An 18,740-nucleotide genomic window follows, 5' to 3' on the forward strand; every position below is an offset into this window, starting at 1 on the left:
TGCACGCGCTACGGACGACGTTGATCCGAATTCATGATAAGTGTGCGGTACCCAGCCAGGCGGGCTTGCCAACGTAAAAGAAAAGTTCATTTCATTTTTTTTCTACGATAGTTTGATGGTAGATTTTTGTCACATCTACTAAAATATGTTGTGGACACTGGACTCCCGTTCTCCATCTGGCTCTTAATATAATATTGACATATTTTCTAAATATTTAATTTAATGTTACTTGTTTTTAGCTGGAACGAGTTCTGTTCAACCCTGGCTGGGTCACTTGTCGTCTACAGATAGCATAACAATTATTTAATTATTCCTTCCTTCAAACTATAAAATTATAAACATAAAAAATTAAATGTATTTCAAAATTAATATTAAAAACCAAAATACTATAAAAATATATAATTATACGAAATCTCTATAAGTAGATATATCAATCCAAAAAAATAGATTTAAAATAGAATTAAAACGCCATGTTAAATATGGCAACATTAAAAGAAAATCTGTTTTTGAGATAGAACAACTATTTCAACATTACTCGTATCTCCCGTATGGTCTAGTGGCTAGGATACCTGGCTTTCACCCAGGAGGCTCGGGTTCGATTCCCGGTACGGGAAAGTATTTTTTTAATTTTAATATTTGATTACTACTATTTTGTTAAATTTTATTTTTATTTAAGAAAATGTTTAATTTTTTTTTATGTAATTTTCAGGCAGGCGAATTATCCGGACGTAATGTGCCGCACTGTGCCTCGGCACACTTTAGTGTACGTGAACATTTATTTATTTACAGACATAATTGTACAAAAAATGGGATTATATATTCTCTACAAATACAAAAACCTAAAACGCTAATTTATAGTTGACTAACAATTATTCCCTAATCTATATTATCTCTGCGTATATAATTTAAAAAAAATGTTTATTAAGGTAATTATAATCTATTTCGAAAATGGAACGTGTTTTTCAACTACAATGTTGTATCCCGTATGGTCTAGTGGCTAGGATACCTGGCTTTCACCCAGGAGGCTCGGGTTCGATTCCCGGTACGGGAAATACTGTTTTGTATTTTTTTTTTTCACAATTTTTTTTTTATGTTTTCATTTATTCGAAAATTAACTCGGCTTGTATTTTTTTTTTTTCAATTTTCATTATTTTTATTTTTTTAACAGATATATAATATTAGGTTTACGTATTCCGTGCGATTTGCTAATAGCTCAGCTCTTTGTACACTATAAACAATTCATGATTTTTGATACCTGCTTCGTCGACATTCGAAAACGACATTTTTTCCCAAACCCACAGTGAATATCAAAGATCAATCGAGCTCTCGACCAATGACATCGCGTCAATTTGCTGTCAAATGTTGTTTGTTTGGCTTTTGTCCTCCTGTGATTGGCGTATATCTGCTAACTATGTAACACTTGCAACTGGTCAAGCAACAACATATTCAAACTTTAATGAAATACTCAACTGTTTCCTTACTTTGATGTTAATTTTTTTTTTATTTTAATGTAACAGCATTTATTTATTAACTATTAACATTGAAGCTCTATTTATACAAAAATAAAAATTAAAACAGTACAAATCACGACCGCGTGGAATGTTCGGAGGATTACTGGCATTTGTCTATGTTATGGATCTCCGCGATTAAAAAAAAGTCTTGTAATTTTGTTTTTCCATAGTGCTATAAAAAGCATATCAAAGTACCTATTTGGTTTTTGTTTTCTGAGATTATACCTAAATAACAATCGGACGATCCGAAGTGTTTTCGTATCCCTGACATTATCTGAAATGTGTAAATTATTCACATATCCAGATCCGAAATTATATATCCATAAAATGTTTACACCTTTAAATACGTATCGCTTTGTATGTTACCCAAGTCAGATATTAATTTTAAGTGCTTAGTCATAAGTTGATCGTGTAACTTTTCCAATAAATAAATAACATCCTTGATTACTTGATTTTCTGAACGTCGTACTTTTAAACTGGAGACACAGATTGTTATGTTATTAATTTACTTTTCAATATGCACAACTAAATAAAACTACATCAAATATTCGAAAATCACTCGAAATTTTCACGGCGAAAGAAAACGATTCGACGTCCGAGTGCTGACGAGTGGCGTGTCCGCAGTGCGGGGCGGCGCCCGCGGCGCTGGCGCAGGCCGAGGTGTCGCTGCTGCCCAACACCAACCTGGCGGCCAAGCTGCCCGCCGTGCAGCACCACCCGCCGCGCTACTGCAGCGTCAAGGACCACCACCTGCTCAAGCCGCCCGTCGCCATGCAGACGCAAGGTGGGTACTGGAGTTTCTACCGTCGTTACTTTTAAATATCTGAAATCGAGTCACACTGGCTGCAGAGTGAACTATATTAAGGACGGTTTTTTTTTTTATTTTTAAATTATTTTTTGATATTTTTATATCTATCCATTCTTTTGTTATTCGCCGCTAGATTTTTTTTAAATTATTACATAAAGGTGCCCACTGATGGGCAAAGTGGGGATATCTTCAAGAGAAGACTTGCACTTCTCCTATGATGTACAGGGTTATTAATAAATTTGAAAATACTGCACTAGATATTAACATGTTGTATACTTTTTAATGTTTTAAAATTCCCAGTAGGTCGGTCTCCGAAGTCTTAAAACTATATTTATTTAACATATTTTTGCGATGTAACACCAAAGACTATTACTCCGGACCTGTGGTTATACGCGCGTGTCCCCCGCGTGTGCCGCCCGTGTCCGCGTCCTGTACCTAACGTGTCCCCAGCGTCGTCGTTCGGGCGGCGCGCGTCGGACGGCGGCGCGCACGTGCGCGCCAGCGACGCGTGCGCCGCGCCCAAGCACCACGTACGTACACACGCACACACGCACGCACGTGTGCAAGTAAATACTAGATAATAAGATTATTCTCTATATATATATTAATGTAATGATTAAATCGTTCAAAATACTCGTCCCTTGCTTTAGTAAAAAAAAATACGTGCGCGTCTCGGGACGCCCGACAGAAGTGGTAACTTAAGCTAATCTAAGTTGAACTGTTTAATATTGAAATCGTTAAACTCGAGATAAGCTTTGGTTATTACTTAAATTTTATGTATATGAGTATATAAGGAGGTATTATTTATTAATGTAATATGTTGTTTGTAATATGTTGTTTATTGAAACAAAAACTGTAGTTGTTGCTCTGTAAAGAGAAATTTATTTTTGAAAGTTTGATACAATGAATATTATATTTGCAAATACAATTTACGACTACTTATATACCTAGTACAAATTAACATTATATTATTTACTAACCTGTAAAGAGAAACAACATTAAAAGCTATTGCTTCAATTTCTATTTTAAACAATTGTTATTCCTTTTCAAAAATCTTAACTTCTAACTTTAAAATGTACAAAAAACCAGAGAGCCTTTTTCTACAGATTAAATTATATAATTAATACAGAGTAAAATGTGCTGCCACCATAGATAATAAATTATAGTAAGTAATGAGCAAGTGTAATTATCTATTAAATTAAATGAAGAGTAAATAAAACAATAATAAAATATTTTATTGATTATAAAATATATTTTGTTCTTAGATTCCTAAGAACGTATAAGAGAAAAGGAAACCAGACAGACTGACACCGTAACGCGTTATTTAACGAAATTATATATATGACTTCAAAAATGTATAATAAAAAATTCGGTATTGTTATATATTCAATATTTATCTCAGGTTTCAGACAGCGGGACACCCACGAGGCCATCGGATGCTGAACAGACGGAAGAACAAGCCAGTGATTCTACGTATAACAATAATTTATGCAGGTACATATAATCTTAAAAAAATGTTTTAGAAACTCAGGTGCAGGATCGGCGACTTATTTTAAGGCAACTGTTAATGTCCTTATTTGGAGTTAAACATTTGACTTTTTTTATTTTATCTTGGATTTGAATATTTAATAATAATAATTGGCTGACCGAGATGGCCCAGTGGTTAGAACGCGTGCATCTTAACCGATGATTTCGGGTTCAAACCCAGGCAAGCACCACTGAATTTTCATGTGCTTAATTTGTTTATAATTCATCTCGTCCTCGGCGGTGAAGGAAAACATCGTGAGGAAACCTGCATGTGTCTAATTTCAACGAAATTCTGCCACATGTGTATTCCACCAACCCGCATTGGAGCAGCGTGGTGGAATATGCTCCATACCTTCTCCTCAACGGGAGAGGAGGCCTTAGCCCAACAGTGGGAAATTTACAGGCTGATTATGTTATGTTTTTATGTAATTGGCTGACTATTTAAGCGTAAATGCAATTAATGTGATATCAACATATTCATTACAGTTCAATTTCAACTTCATTAAAGTGATAAGTAATATTTAAGACTAGATTGTGATGCCTGAAAAAAAATTAAAGCTCGACTGAGTAGGTACTGCTGAATCATATAGATATTCTACCGGTTTGAAGGGTTAGTGAGCCAGTGTAACGGGAACAAGAGATATAACGTCTTAGGTGACCCATTGGTTATATGAGAAACTATTGATATTTCTGGAAGTACCATTGTCTATTGACCACTTACCATCAGGTGGCTCATTCGCCAGTCCTCCCACCTACGCAAAATAAAAAAAATAAACTATACAAGAACCACAGAAAATATATACCAGGGGTACGATCAAACATGGTAAAGACCTGCGATTATTTAAAACAAAGTAATATTAATAAGATCGTGTGTGGGTCCAGGTACATGCTGAACCGCGGCAGCAGCAAGCGGCACACCATGGCCACCCCCGAGGACGCCGCCAGCTCCGCGTGCGCGGCCCCCCCCATGGTGAGTCGTCCGGCCCGACGGGCGTTCTCGTAAAGCGCCGGCTCTGCCCGAGCGGCACCGAGCGGCACCGAGCGGGTCGGAGTAGTAACGCGGGCGCGACGGCGTTGCAGGCGGCGGCGGGCGGCGCGGCGTCGGCGGCCAGCGTGCGCGTGCGCCGCAGCGGCCTGCTCGCCGTGTCCGAGCGCCCGCCCGGTCAGTGCGGCCGCCGCTGCCACGCGAGCGATCGCTTCCTGCGATCGCCGTACAGAGTTTAATATGAACCTGCATGTGTAGTCTGCGGAGATACAATAACAATAGTTATATACTAAAATTACAACATTGCCAGCCGCCATCTTGTGCGCAGTTCTTGATTGACGTGTCTCTATTTATAATATAAAACTGTCGAGCTTAACTTTGGTCCACTTTAATTTTACTTTCGAACTTCGATAAAAACATCTCCGACAGTCTGAGCACAATTCTTTATTTTTTTTGCACGAATCCATGATGAATGTCATAGATTCGAGATCAAGATCTAATGCCTCGAAGACGGAAGATTTAATTGTTATTTGTTATAATCATCCGTTCTATGTCTGTACTAAATGTTTGGATATATATTTTAATAGTTTAAACGTTTCGTTTTGCAATAAATATTTTTTTATTAAAATTTTTCAAACTGGTTACGAAAACTTTGAATTTTAAATATAAAATTAAATAATTTTAATTGTAATATTTTATTGTAGAGAGTTTTCGAAACCAATGTACTTTAGAGATATTTTTGCTGTTTGAGTTTGATTTTTTTATTGAGTATCTTGACTAGTCTAGTAATCCAGAATCTCACTAAGATAAATTTACAACAAAACAAGAATCACAACTGACACATAACACGAAGTAGACAAACTAAAACTGTAATTCAAAACTTTGATTGATAACTTGTTTGTGGTCTCCTAATGCCTGTCTAAGGCCTCTTCCATTAAAGTAAGTTTTATAGCTATTGAGCCGAGATGGCCCAGTGGTTAGAACGCGTGCATCTTAACCGATGATTTCGGGTTCAAACCCAGGCAGGCACCACTGAATTTTCATGTGCTTAATTTGTGTTTATAATTCATCTCGTGCTCGGCGGTGAAGGAAAACATCGCTAGGAAACCTACATGTGTATTCCACCAACCCGCATTGGAGCAGCGTGGTGGAATATGCTCCAACCCTTCACCTCAAAGGGAGAGGAGGCCTTAGCCCAGCTGTGAGAAATGTTAATGATATAGCTATTCTACCACGCAGCTTCATGCGGGTCGATTGATAAACGTGTGTCAGAATTTCATTGAAATTCAACACGTGCAGGTTTCCTCACGATGTTCTCCTTCAACGCCGAGCACGAGATGAATTATTACCCAAATAATAATTTTCACATTAAATAACCTGCAGCAAAAGTATCTGTTAAAGCCTGTTTATAAATATTATTTGCTATTTTTTTTTAATTTATTTAAAGTATGAAGACTTATTATAGTTTGTTAGGGGGATGATTTACTTATCGAATTTCCGAGTGATCGATACGATTGACGCTTTAGTACCGAATCAGCCTATTTTGTAATAATCGTTAATAGTATCAAGATTTACTCGGCGTGGTATGTTTGTTTGAATATAAATTAAAAACTATAGGCGATATGATTTTTTTTCTAGATTGATCTGAACAGGGGACATATAAAATTGGCATTAGGGGTCAAATTGGTTGGTTTATTTGCTCGTTTACTTAGCTTTCTGAAATATATAAATTATTATATACATATATATATATATGAAGGCACTCAGCCGTTATCATATTTGTCACTTAATAAAGGATCTATTTCAGTCCTTACGAAGGCGCGGGAATGTCGTCAAACGTTTCACCAGAACAAGCTGGACTCACCCTCGTCCAATAATCGAAACCTTACAATTTAATTCGGGATAAATCACTTAGATCGCACCGCATTTGGCGCGCCGACGTATACATCATAGTGTTCACCAACGACAGTCTCGTAATTTTTTAGTATTATTAAAAATGAGTCTTCATATTTTAACGCTAGTGCATGTTGTTTTTTTTTTTTGCTAATTTTATTTTTCTCCAACCTCTAGTAATTAGTCCAGAGCTCGTAATGGAAGTCGAGAAGCGAATGAAACGAAACTACCTCCCCCCATCGATACAAGGGGGCTATAGTTACCAAAACCAGACCGGTTACCAGAGCCCCCCACCGGCAAACACCCAAAATCCCCAAGGTTCAATAACAGCAGGAACACCTAATTACGCTAAGAATTCTATGAAACCAGTCTTAGAAACTATTCCACAGGGAAGTATAATGGGTGCCAATCAGGCTGTCTCGCCGTATACCCCATCTATGTCTCAATTTTCACCAACTCACGGGGCTGTTGTTTCACAAACTGGGTCGATAATAAGTGGTACTCCCATGTCCAATCAGGGATCAATCGTTACTGGTACCCCCATGCAAAGTCAATCTTTCAACACTCCCAACCATGGCTCAATTATGTCTGGTACTCCCCTATCTAACCAGAATTCCATGGAAACCGGTTCTGTCCAGAACCAACAAATTATAACTCCTTCGTTGCCAAACCAAGGCTCTATCATGACTGGTACTCCGATACAAAATCAGGGGTCGATCATGAATGGCACACCAATCCAAAACCAAGGGTCTCTTCAAAACCAGAACTTCAATAAAGCTATGCAAAACCAGGGGTCAATTTTAACTGGTACCCCAATCCAAAGTCAAAATTTTAGTCCTGGTAACACGTTGCAAAGTCCAGGTTCAATAGTTTCCGGTACACCAGTTCAAAGTCAGGGCTCTATAGTTTCCGGTACACCAGTTCAAAGTCAGGGCTCTATAGTTTCCGGTACACCAGTTCAAAGCCAGGGCTCTATAGTTACTGGTACACCAGTTCAAACCCAGGGTTCAATAGTTTCTGGCATGCCAATGGACAGTAAGAACTTTGGCACCGGTTTTGGTAACTTCGGCTATAACCAAACCTTCGGTCCGACCCCAACGAATATACCCAGCGGGTCTATAACCGCTGGCACTCCGGTCAGTGGCAGTGGGTTCAATCAGAATCAGTACAGTCGCCACCGGAAGTACTCTGGCCCTCAACGTGTCAAACTGCAAATGTTGGCAACTGTACAGGAAATGGGTAATTTTGTTAAACATTATTAAGGGATTAAGGATGACGGTTTTGAATATGTTCGAAGGTGATATTACGAGGGACTTTTTTATTATTATGATTTAGTGTGTGCGTGTTGTGTGTTTGCACGTTTTACTGTGTTGTATTGATGTTGTTTTTGTTGAGCTTTTATTCGTTTTTTTGTAGATAGTTGTGTTTTATTGACGATATAATAAGTTAATTTAAGTTGATTGGTTCTCTCAGAACCAAATAACTTAAATTAACAAATCTCATCAAAGCAATAGTCAAGGTAAGTTAATAAGTTAAACTTATAGTCCATTACGAGTCGAAATCTTAAGGAACAAAATACTTGCACCTCATTGGTCGATGCGAAGCTCGTCTACTGAAGGTCACACGCATTAACCAATGAGCGCTCAATGGCTCCCTTTGGGAGCGCGTTTCGTGGAATGTAGTGTTTAGTAGACTGTATGAGAAATTAGAATCAAATCAATAATTCTAAAGATTATTTAGTAAAAACACATTCATTTTAGTAATAGCCTATAGTTATTTTGTAAGGGTTGCACTTACAGGTATCCTCATCGAGTTTATGACAACTCAGCGATATTTAACCGGGTTCCCGGAACTCGCAATTGTTAGTTAAAGTTCGATCTCAGATCCACGTGATATGCTGTTTACAAAGATGAAAAGATTCGAATTCGAAATTCGAATTCGAAATTGATTGTTGACCTCCCGCCCCCAGCGCGCGAGCACGCGGAGCGCTACTCGCCCGTGCGGCGCGCGGAGGTGTCGCCGCCGCGCGGCGCGCACGACTTGGCCTCCGCCCGCCTGGAGTACCAGCAGCTGCAGGTACGCCGCCTCGTGGGGGGGGCTCGTTGGGCCGTTGCGTGATGGCGATCAAATCGTTCATTGCAGAAGTGTTCCAACCAACCGAAACAATAACAGCAGTTTACTCGTTCGTACGGCTCGTCGTTCGTGCAGAGTCTCCCTGAGTAGGTTCCACCCACTCATCAGACAATCTTCCGCCAAGCAGCAGTTCTTAGTATTGTTGTATTTGAAGGATGAGCGAGATAGTCTAATACCAGGCAGAAGGGACATAACATCTTAGTTACGAAGGGAGCGCTTTATCGATGTAAGGGAAGGTTAATACTGTCTATGGACGGTGGTGCCACTTGCCACCAGGGGGCCCATATTGGAATATGGGCCCCCTGGTGGCAAGTAGCCAGTCCACCTTCCTATTTGAAATATAATACTATTAAATAGAAGTACATGTTATTAAATGTCTCTAAAAAAATATGAATATGTAAATCAGTTACTGTGGACATCGCTAAACTTAAATGTCACTGTGAAATATCTATATGTTGTATTGTGTATTCTCAGCGCGGTCTGGAGCGTCGTTCGGGTGGGGCCGGCGCGGGTGTGGGTGGAGTGGGGGGCGCGTCTCCCCCCGCGGAGCGTCTGCACACGCCCGCCACTTCTGTACCAGGTATATATTGGAATTCGCATATGTATTATATACTGTATTATTCATAGTTAACACATGAATGTATTTGTTGTGGGCGGACTAGTCCGTATGTTTGTCACAGTAGGTCGTAAGTAATGTTCTCACGCTTTTACGGCCTAATTACAGAACCAAATGTAATGTAACCCGGTATGAACCAAGCTTGAACCCCAAGGAAGGAGATAGGCTACTTTTTATACGTAGCATCGGACGACCAACTCTTAAAATGCGATCGAAGCTGCGGACAACAATTACTTATTTATTATTTTTTTATTCTCAAATTCAAGGGTCTCCCATTCATGCCGGTGCCTCCGCTCCCACGCTGGATCTGAGCGCCGACCCCGCGCAGGTAAATATACAAATAAACATGCTATGTAATTCATTTAAGAAAAGACAAGTCATAGCTGTTATTATCAATAGACTAGTTACGGTGAGCAAAACACCAAATTTTTGTAAAATAATATTTATTAGCAAATATATAAAAACTTCATAATAAGAACTTAATCAGGAAAAAAAATGATATAGAAAAAAATTCATTTGCTAAATATTTTTTTGCAAACTGTACGTTTCAAAATAATAAAAAGTTTTTTAATAAACATTACTTTTTCGTATTTTAAGCAACTCAATTACTTTTCCTGAATGATAATTTCTTTCTTTTCAGGACCTGTCTCTAAAATTAGGCATAAATTTGAACACCTTATACTCGCCACAACTCTCGCAAGAAGTATTCAAATCCATCCATTCGTACGGGAGCTACGGGCTGCTGTCCGGACACACCTCCCCCGCCAGCCCCGGCTCCCCCCTCCACCAAATCACAGAAGGCTTAAGTTATTTACACACCGGTTCCATAACCAGAGGAACGCCGCAACCCAACGCAACACCCTTAGATTTAAGAAGTAATGTAGAAATGGATACGACCTTCCCTCAGCTCCATCCGATGGTCCATCCTCAAATACACGTAGTGGCTCACAGATCTCTTAACAATTCTCCGATCTCCAACCCCGGATCACCCCTAGACATGATCCAGGAGGAGATAGGCAATGGTAGTCAAAATGGTGACGCTAAATTTCCCGAAAGGACCTTCCAACTCCAGACCTACGCTTCAACTCATCCGCAGATAAGTTTAACAGATTGTTTAGGATCAGAAATCACACTCGTAGCGTCGTCGTCAGAGGACAGCGTGGACAGTCTAGAAAATTCCAAATATCCATTACCGCAGTTCGTCATATCAGAGCCATCGGACTTGGACGATCGACCGTCGATAACCAAAGGTATAGGTAGAAAAGTTAGCCAGGAGACGGAATCTATCGAACTGCCCAAAGACATAGAAAATTTAGATAAGGATACGGAAATGCCGTCGCCCAAAGAGAGTGTGGACGAAACGAATAAATACTTAACGGAGGAGCTCGCGAGGCGGGGCAGTGATAAGAGCTTGGGTTTCAGCGACGATTCCTTGAGCAACGATTCGGCGGACGCTTCTCCGAATTGCGAACAAAACGTTCAGTCCATTTATTCGAATATAGTTTCAATTAGTTCAGGTTTTAGCGAAAATAGGGGTAGCTTCTCAGAGCACAGAGAATCGTTTTCGTTTTCCGACAGGGGTAGTTTCTCAGAACGAGGCGATTTCGGACGGTCGTCGTTCTCCGAAAAGAGCGACTTTGGTCGAAGCAGCTTTTCAGAAAAGGGGGAGACTCCGAGGTCTTCGTTCTCCGCTCAAGGTGTTCTCGGAGAAGTTAAAGAATATTACGAGGATGTTTACATGCCTAGAGATAAAACGTTAGATAAATTTGAAGAAGAAAGTCCGCATGCTAGTGAAATTGAGAAGCTGCAGCGTTCGACGATGGATTTGCGTTTATCAGAAATTTGTAGGCCCGACGACCAAAGAATACCGATTCTGTTGAGCCCGCAGAAAGTTTCCTGCGTTCAGGAGTACTACGAAGTCGCGCTATCGACGGTATGTTCGCAATTAGATTCACAAAGGATAGTAGAGTTGCTGAAAGAAACGATAAACACGAGGGTGCCCCCCCAAAATATTTTCATCGAAAAAGGCGATCAGAAAGACAAAACGGATGACTCTGAAGCACTAACGGGTTTCCTGAACTTGGAATATTCTGGCGGTATTCAGATAGAACTGGTCGTTTGCGAAAATAAAGCGAAGGAAAAGAAGGGCTTGAAAATGAGGCGGATATCCGGCGATCAGCGGGAATACGGGAAACTTTGCCAGCAATTGATCACTAGTCTAACAGTATAGATTGATTTTCGGTAAATTTTTCCGCATCGGAAAAGGTAATTTTTTGACAAGAATCGTAGTGATATTTTCGTGGTCGCTAAGCCTCGGTTCGGTGCTAAGACAGACGCTGTTTTCGTGGCGATTTTACGACAAATGATACAAAAAATATATCACTATACGTGAATTAAAAAATGCACGATTTCATAGAATTTGCCATTTTTCTTTCTTGTTTGGATTACGTATCAGTAATAAGCTTAAAAGGAAAAATTGTTCCTTGCAAGTCAGACCATAAAATAATCAATTAGAAAAAACGCGTCCACATTAACCTCCTTTTTTGAAGTTGGTTAATAACAAATGAAAACGATAGCACCGTTTATGATGTAACTTTGTCGTATGACGTTAAAAATGTGATAAAAATAGTACCATAAATGGGGTCCAGTTTAGAATTTGGACTGTAAGGCGAAATTACACAAACTGTAACGATATTTAACTCATATCATAACGCGATTGCGTGCAATGTCTCGTAATTAAACATGAACTTTATTTTTTGAGCATTTAATTGAATTTCAAAGTTCCATTCCTCTTCTATACTTAATGTTTAAGGATCGACACCTACTGCTGATTCCAATGGCAGGAGTATTAAATAAAAATTGACCTTTGACCTTGAATTGACGCGATGTTATTGGACGAGGTCTTAACGAACATATTGAACGCCGGTGAAGGTCTGTATCAGAATAGTGTTGGTTTAATAAGGATGTATTATCAAGAACTGTTTGTTGTGTACAATATAGCTGAGCTATTAGCAAATCGCATGGTATATTTAAATCTAAGGTTGTTTATCTTTACTAGTCATGCCATTGGAATGTAGTTACTATACAGCTGCGGCCATACCTTTGCGCTTAAAAACGCCTCGTTCCATCTCGTTTGCTGTGTTAAATTCATTTTAACTTTCAAGTTTGTCTAAAACTTGTATCGATCTTGTATTTTGAACCTAAATCGGTCCGGATACGGTTCAAAACAGATTGACTCTATGTAATGTATATAATTTTCTCTGACATTTCAGATGTATTTGTATATTATGTTGATAAAAAACAATTGATTTTATTTATTCCAAGATTTATTGTACTATTCCATAATAGATTTTAATTTAGTTTAAGTTTGTACATATAGTTAAGTGAAGTTGTACAATATTTTATAGTTATTTGATAAACGATTCATTTTTTAAATTAAAATCAAGTAATTACAAAATGTTGTAATGTTTCGATATGGAAGGCGACGGTCGGTCTCCCTCTCGATTTCAATATATATTTTTTTCGTAATGTTATTTTTATACACGACTGAGATTTTCCGTCGTCTGTCCGTGTCGCTAGTTGATACGAATGCCATGAGTAGTTAGTGTCGCGTTATCAAAGTTTAAAAATTTCTTGTAAATAATATTTTAATAAACAATTCCGATTCCATAATGTTATGTTGGTTGTTTTATTAAACAAAAATCCTACGGTTTTCGAAATAGTCATAAGAAATTTCTTAAGCTTAACGATATACTTTAAACATGCTGCATATTTCCGTATCACAACGTAACGCGTTACGTAACGATGCGGTTTATCCTCCCATAAGAAGTTATCACTTCAAATGTAGGTATCAAAATGCTCTATAAGTTTTGTAACAAACAATTTTTCAATGAACACCACGAGAAAGGTAAAACAGCAATAAACCAGTTACGATGTTTCTTTTCCAAGATCGCGCTCAATATCTCGATAACCGTCAACGGTAAGCTAAAATTGTGTAGTAACTAAATTGTAAAACGCAAATGAAGCAAAAAAAAAGTATATAATCATAATGATCTTTGTATTATGAGACGCAGCCGAGTTATTACAAAAAAAAAAAAAATTTAACCATTTTTTCAAGATGATGGCGAACGTACATAGAAAATCGAGGTCGACATTTTCAAGTCCACCTTACGTCATATACAAAAATGACCCGTCTCGATTCATGCGTATTTCTTAGCCATTTTTTATATGGACTGTATTTGTATTTTTTTGGACTACATGCGATCACATCGATATTGGTCACATTGACAAATTACAATTACCATAGTGACCGTGCTGAGTAGGGAAGACAAGGGCTGTGGTCGTTGGTGCGCCGTTGACAACCACAATTATAAGCTACACTCTATTCCAAGCATAAGAGGAGAAAAGCCAAATAAACCACATCTGACAGCAAATTGACGCGATATCATTGGTCGAGAGCTTGATTAGTCTATGATATTCACTATGGATTTGCGAAACAATAGCGCTTTGAACGTCGACGAAACTGTTATCGGAACTTTTGAAGTAAAATTAAAGTGGATATAAGCAGTTAAGTGTAATAGAGATGTATTATAAATAGAGATATATTAATCACAAACTCTTAGTAGTGCACAATATAGCTGAGTTATTAGCAAATCGCATGAAATACGTGCGTCTATGGTTTGTTTATCTTTATTCCTACTTCGATTGGAATAGGTTATATATTTAGTTTGAATTGTATTAATAAACTATACTTTTATAATTGTCAAAAGTTGGACTTATAGTGTATAATCTGGACTAAATAAATGAACATTCCTATTATAAATACCAATACTAAAAAATATATATAAATTTACCAGTAAGTCTTAAACTATAAAATAACTCCTAAACTTATTTTTAATCTGTGTACATAAGGTCGTCATTGTTACGTTGGTAACAAAACAGCCTTAGATCTTTTAGTTATTAGCAAAGCGCATGAAATACGTAAATCTTAAGTTTGTTTATATTTATTACTATTTCAATTGGAATAGGCTATAGATAATCTAATTTGTAAGAGCCAATTGTCTAACAGAGCGCTTTCCGAAACTATTACAGGTACACGAAACATCTTAAGTTATATTTTGGTTATTATCAAAATATAAACACTGAATGAGAGGTATTCAGACATGAGAAAAGTCGACAATGAGGCAACGTGGAGGCGATCGTTTCATTTCCAAGGTGTTTTATAATCTACACAATAATGAGATTTATATATTTACCAGACGAACGTGTTTTTTCAATCTAGTTAACTTCAAAGTATATTTTTGTTTATTAAGAAAATAATATATTATTAAAGGACGATTTATATTGTTTCTACTTAGAAAAAGTACTTTAGCTTGGTTGGTATATGCCAGCTAATACAACTAATTCGAATACCAATATGCTTATTGCAGTGTATCTTTGCATGGGCAAAGTTAACCCTTAATATCAATTTACATATATATAATCTTACAAAAGTGAAAATTAAAGGATAACACCAATTTTTTATTTAAATTTTTCCCTCTATTCAAAACTATATAACATAGATTAATAAACCATAGAAAAACGACAAAAATATGTGCAACATGAAAGCCTGCCTTATTACTAAGATTTATTTCAGAAATCGGTAATTTATTTTATTTGTTATTTAATAATTGATAATGTATTTCTTAAGTTTGGTCTTTCTCCTATTTACTGTAAAATTCAAGTTAACCTAGTTTTGGTTCCTGTCTCCCACACAATTGTACTTATAATAAGAAGCATTTAAACTGTAATGTCTGGGAGAGATTAACCTAACCTGTGTTTCTCTGCTAGTAATATCATAACAGTTTCAACGTAAAACCTGTTATTCAGAGGTTTCAAAATAAATAATACACCAATATTTTAATAATAATTTACTCATTTAAATATATATTCTATAATATAAATCTGTTATGTTCTTTACATATATAGTTAGTGAGGACGAGCCTCGCAAACCGCTCCATATATTAAAAATACAATTATATTAAAATAATAAATTAATTTATTAATATTAATAATACAGCGATTTTTAACAATTTAGCAATAATATCTTTGGCTAAGTAAGATTCCTTTTGGATGAAAAATATTCTGAGGTCTCCATTCATATGACTAAACTGTTTTACCGGCTTACCGACTTGATATAATATTGAATTTTATTACAAAAACAATAAGACTTAATTTCGTACACCGCAAATACAACACCATACAATTAAACACGTACAAAGTCTCGAAAAAAAAACTCAATATTATTTCAAAATATTCATTATAATTCAGCGGTAATATGCAAAACAGCTAAAACAATTATACATTAGTAATATTAATTAACAATTTCGTTTGGAAACCTCGCGTTAATGTTCAACAGTAAATAAAATTAAAAAAAAAATATTACAGAAAACATAAAATAAAACAAAAACAACCACGCCTCAAGCACTTAACTAACTTCAACTATGACGACCACAGAAAAGAAATTAACAGAAATATCAGAAAATTAATTCCGTAAATTTTATTTTTTTTTTCAAAATATTACATTTCAAAACACGAATCGATTCTTATGAATCGGTCCAGTTTGTAACGATAATTTTGAAAAAATATTTTTCATACGCGCAGAATAAATTGAGTGAATAGATTTGAGTTACTTAGGAAATAAAAAATTACAAATAGACATGGCAAGGATCTACACAATTGCATCGTCGCAATACGAGTAAACAAAAATTTTTCCAAGAGCTCAGAAAAAAAAATATTGTCAAGCACTTCTGAATAATTCCTGTTCTATGGTCGATTTACTTGCATCGTCAAAACACGAACTTGTACTTCAAACCTATGGTTATAAGGTTCGTTTAGTTCTAATTTTGACGGATCAAGTACCACGGACGTATATCAGACGCCCAAAGGCAATTTAAAATTATTTATAATATCTTATAACATCTCATATTTAGGGCACATTGGGTGTGAGTCAAGTTTTGTTTAAACCAGACTACGAAGAACAATGTTTGAAAAAAAAATACGTGTTTAAATTTTACATACAAACATATACTTAACACGTTTTTAAATATGAACACTGCGTACAATAACAAAAACACTAAAAGATATAAGAAGCTCAATACAGCAGAGTCAAGTTTATAATTTTATCTAAAGAAATAAATGAAACCTAATATTAACAATGGTTGTTTACAGAATATGGCAAATAATTTAGCTATTTTAAATTAAATTAAAACATTATGCATAGTCGGGTTTATTTTTAATCTTAAGCCTAGTAATTTTTCTCCATTGTGTAAAAATATTTTCTATTTCAATATAAGGATTTTATTTAGTGTTGCCAGTGTACAAAATTTGACTCATCATTCACAATCCGGTGTCAGTCGTTTCAAAGATAAATCATGCAATGGACTAATAAAAGAAAATATTACAATCTGTACCAAACGATTCTGTGTTTACTTGCAACGATTATATTTATAGTCCATTACGTTATCTCATAACCTTTTTAAAGTGCGAATTCGAAGTACAGTAAACTCTCGGTTAGTTAGCGTTTGATAAATATTAATTTGTGTTTATAATTCGTCTCTAGCTCGGTAAACATCGCGAGGAAACCTGTATGTATCTGCAACTGCCTATGTGTAGTCCAAATCGTATTGGAGTGTAAAAGGTTCGAACCTGTTCTTCAACTGAAATGGCTGTTACTGCAGTGAGAGATTTTTAGTCTGTTACTTCACTACAAAGAATATTAGAAGTACCGACAGCATTATTTATGGTTTTTTTTTTAAATATAAATAAGATATTTTAAAGTTTACTGTATCCATTTTGATGATAATTTAGACGCACAAAATAAGACAAATCCAAGTTAATTAAAACTATAAATTATTGATAAATTAAATAAAAAAAAAAAAAATCTCTATCACTTTGTGATTATGTTAGATTCTTTTAAAAGTAAAAAAAAAGGTTTGAAACGTCAATTTATTTTTCAAGATCTATATAGAATAGCTACGGCTTCGAGTAAGATTTTATAATGACAGAATTAAAAAAAAAACCTTTAATTAATTTTTGTTCGTTAAATATAACACAAATCGATAATTATATTCCCTACACGTATTCATATTTAACAATCGAGGAAGTATTAGAGTATTATTGACTCTCGGTGGCACGTGCGGCCGTAGCTTTACAAATGATATCGCGTCGGTATCGCTTCGCTTCGTCAACTCTATACTTTACGATCGTATTTCTGAGTAAACATATTTCAACATAGCATCGATCGAATTTTAATTGACATATTTTGTATAAACAAACATACAATATATATATATTTAAACTAACAATAACCTAATAAATATATTTTTAAAAACATTAACAAAGCTGCGATAAAAAATCATCTGAAAATTTGCATTTCTCATTAAATATAAAACAAGACTAGATGTTAATTAAATCATGTATGAGTATTTTAAAACATAAATCATTAATTACTTTTAAAATTACTTTATCCATACTAATAAATGTAGAGATGTTTTTTTGTGATGCCTATGAAATAACTACTGATACAATATACATAAACATTATGCCATAAGACGCAGCACTTTACGAAAAAGATTTTAGTATACAATATAGGAAGCTGCTCTTTGAAGTTTCATCCTCTTTAAATTGACACTATTAACGTGACAATGACGTGAATATCATGTTACAAGAAAAAAAAAATATATCAATTAAATTTTCATGTGATTTTATGTTTTTTTTTTTTAATAGTTACTAACTTTTTAGTAATACCCGGCTAGCGTTGCAATGGCTGTATTTTTAACATGATAATGAACAAAAAAAGTATTCATTTAATAAAAATATAACTGGTATCATTTATAGGTTGTAAATAACTAACTAAATCTTAAGGTTAAAATGAACATTGATATCTATGAAAAATGCAAATTTCAGATTACTTTTTTTTATTAACTAATTTTCGCTAGAAATAAATATTATTTACATATTTATATGTATTATAATGACTTTTACAATATAAATAACATTTTATTTAAGACCTTTACGACAGTATGAGGATTCTATAAAGACAAGACCGGAGAGGTAAAATTAACTCTTGTAAACTTTAAGATTGTATACGATTCTGACATTCTACTTGAGACACATGTGTGACACCCGCTTTAAATTTTTAAATGGTGGGCAAATATATTGATTTTATATACTGTACATTAAACAAAATTAATGGTTTTTGGTTATTAATTATATAAATAATCTTTT

The 18,740-nt window shown here is 35.7% G+C and overlaps 2 protein-coding genes and 2 non-coding genes across 4 annotated transcripts in view; 3 read left to right on the forward strand and 1 right to left on the reverse strand.

The window, feature by feature from the left end:
• The window catches only part of Sik3 (Salt-inducible kinase 3), a 50,907-nt gene extending 37,757 nt beyond the window's left edge, over nucleotides 1-13,150 (forward strand). Inside the window, exons 13-23 of the mRNA XM_064219951.1 lie at nucleotides 714-763; nucleotides 2,136-2,295; nucleotides 2,770-2,849; nucleotides 3,722-3,813; nucleotides 4,729-4,816; nucleotides 4,927-5,008; nucleotides 6,902-7,963; nucleotides 8,694-8,800; nucleotides 9,332-9,437; nucleotides 9,740-9,801; nucleotides 10,114-13,150. Coding sequence (XP_064076021.1) covers nucleotides 714-763; nucleotides 2,136-2,295; nucleotides 2,770-2,849; nucleotides 3,722-3,813; nucleotides 4,729-4,816; nucleotides 4,927-5,008; nucleotides 6,902-7,963; nucleotides 8,694-8,800; nucleotides 9,332-9,437; nucleotides 9,740-9,801; nucleotides 10,114-11,703 — 3,479 coding nt within the window. The 3' untranslated portion in view covers nucleotides 11,704-13,150. The remainder of the gene's footprint in view (nucleotides 1-713; nucleotides 764-2,135; nucleotides 2,296-2,769; nucleotides 2,850-3,721; nucleotides 3,814-4,728; nucleotides 4,817-4,926; nucleotides 5,009-6,901; nucleotides 7,964-8,693; nucleotides 8,801-9,331; nucleotides 9,438-9,739; nucleotides 9,802-10,113) is intronic.
• Nucleotides 1-18,740, reverse strand: part of LOC113391671 (nitrilase and fragile histidine triad fusion protein NitFhit) — a 188,871-nt gene that overhangs the window by 76,785 nt on the left and 93,346 nt on the right. The window lies entirely within an intron of this gene.
• On the forward strand, nucleotides 543-614 carry Trnae-uuc (transfer RNA glutamic acid (anticodon UUC)). Its single transcript has one exon. It is a non-coding gene; the product is annotated as a tRNA-Glu (tRNA).
• Trnae-uuc (transfer RNA glutamic acid (anticodon UUC)) lies at nucleotides 980-1,051 on the forward strand. Its single transcript has one exon. It is a non-coding gene; the product is annotated as a tRNA-Glu (tRNA).

This window comes from Vanessa tameamea, chromosome 30 (assembly GCF_037043105.1).
Source record: "Vanessa tameamea isolate UH-Manoa-2023 chromosome 30, ilVanTame1 primary haplotype, whole genome shotgun sequence".
Classification (NCBI taxonomy): domain Eukaryota; kingdom Metazoa; phylum Arthropoda; class Insecta; order Lepidoptera; family Nymphalidae; genus Vanessa; species Vanessa tameamea.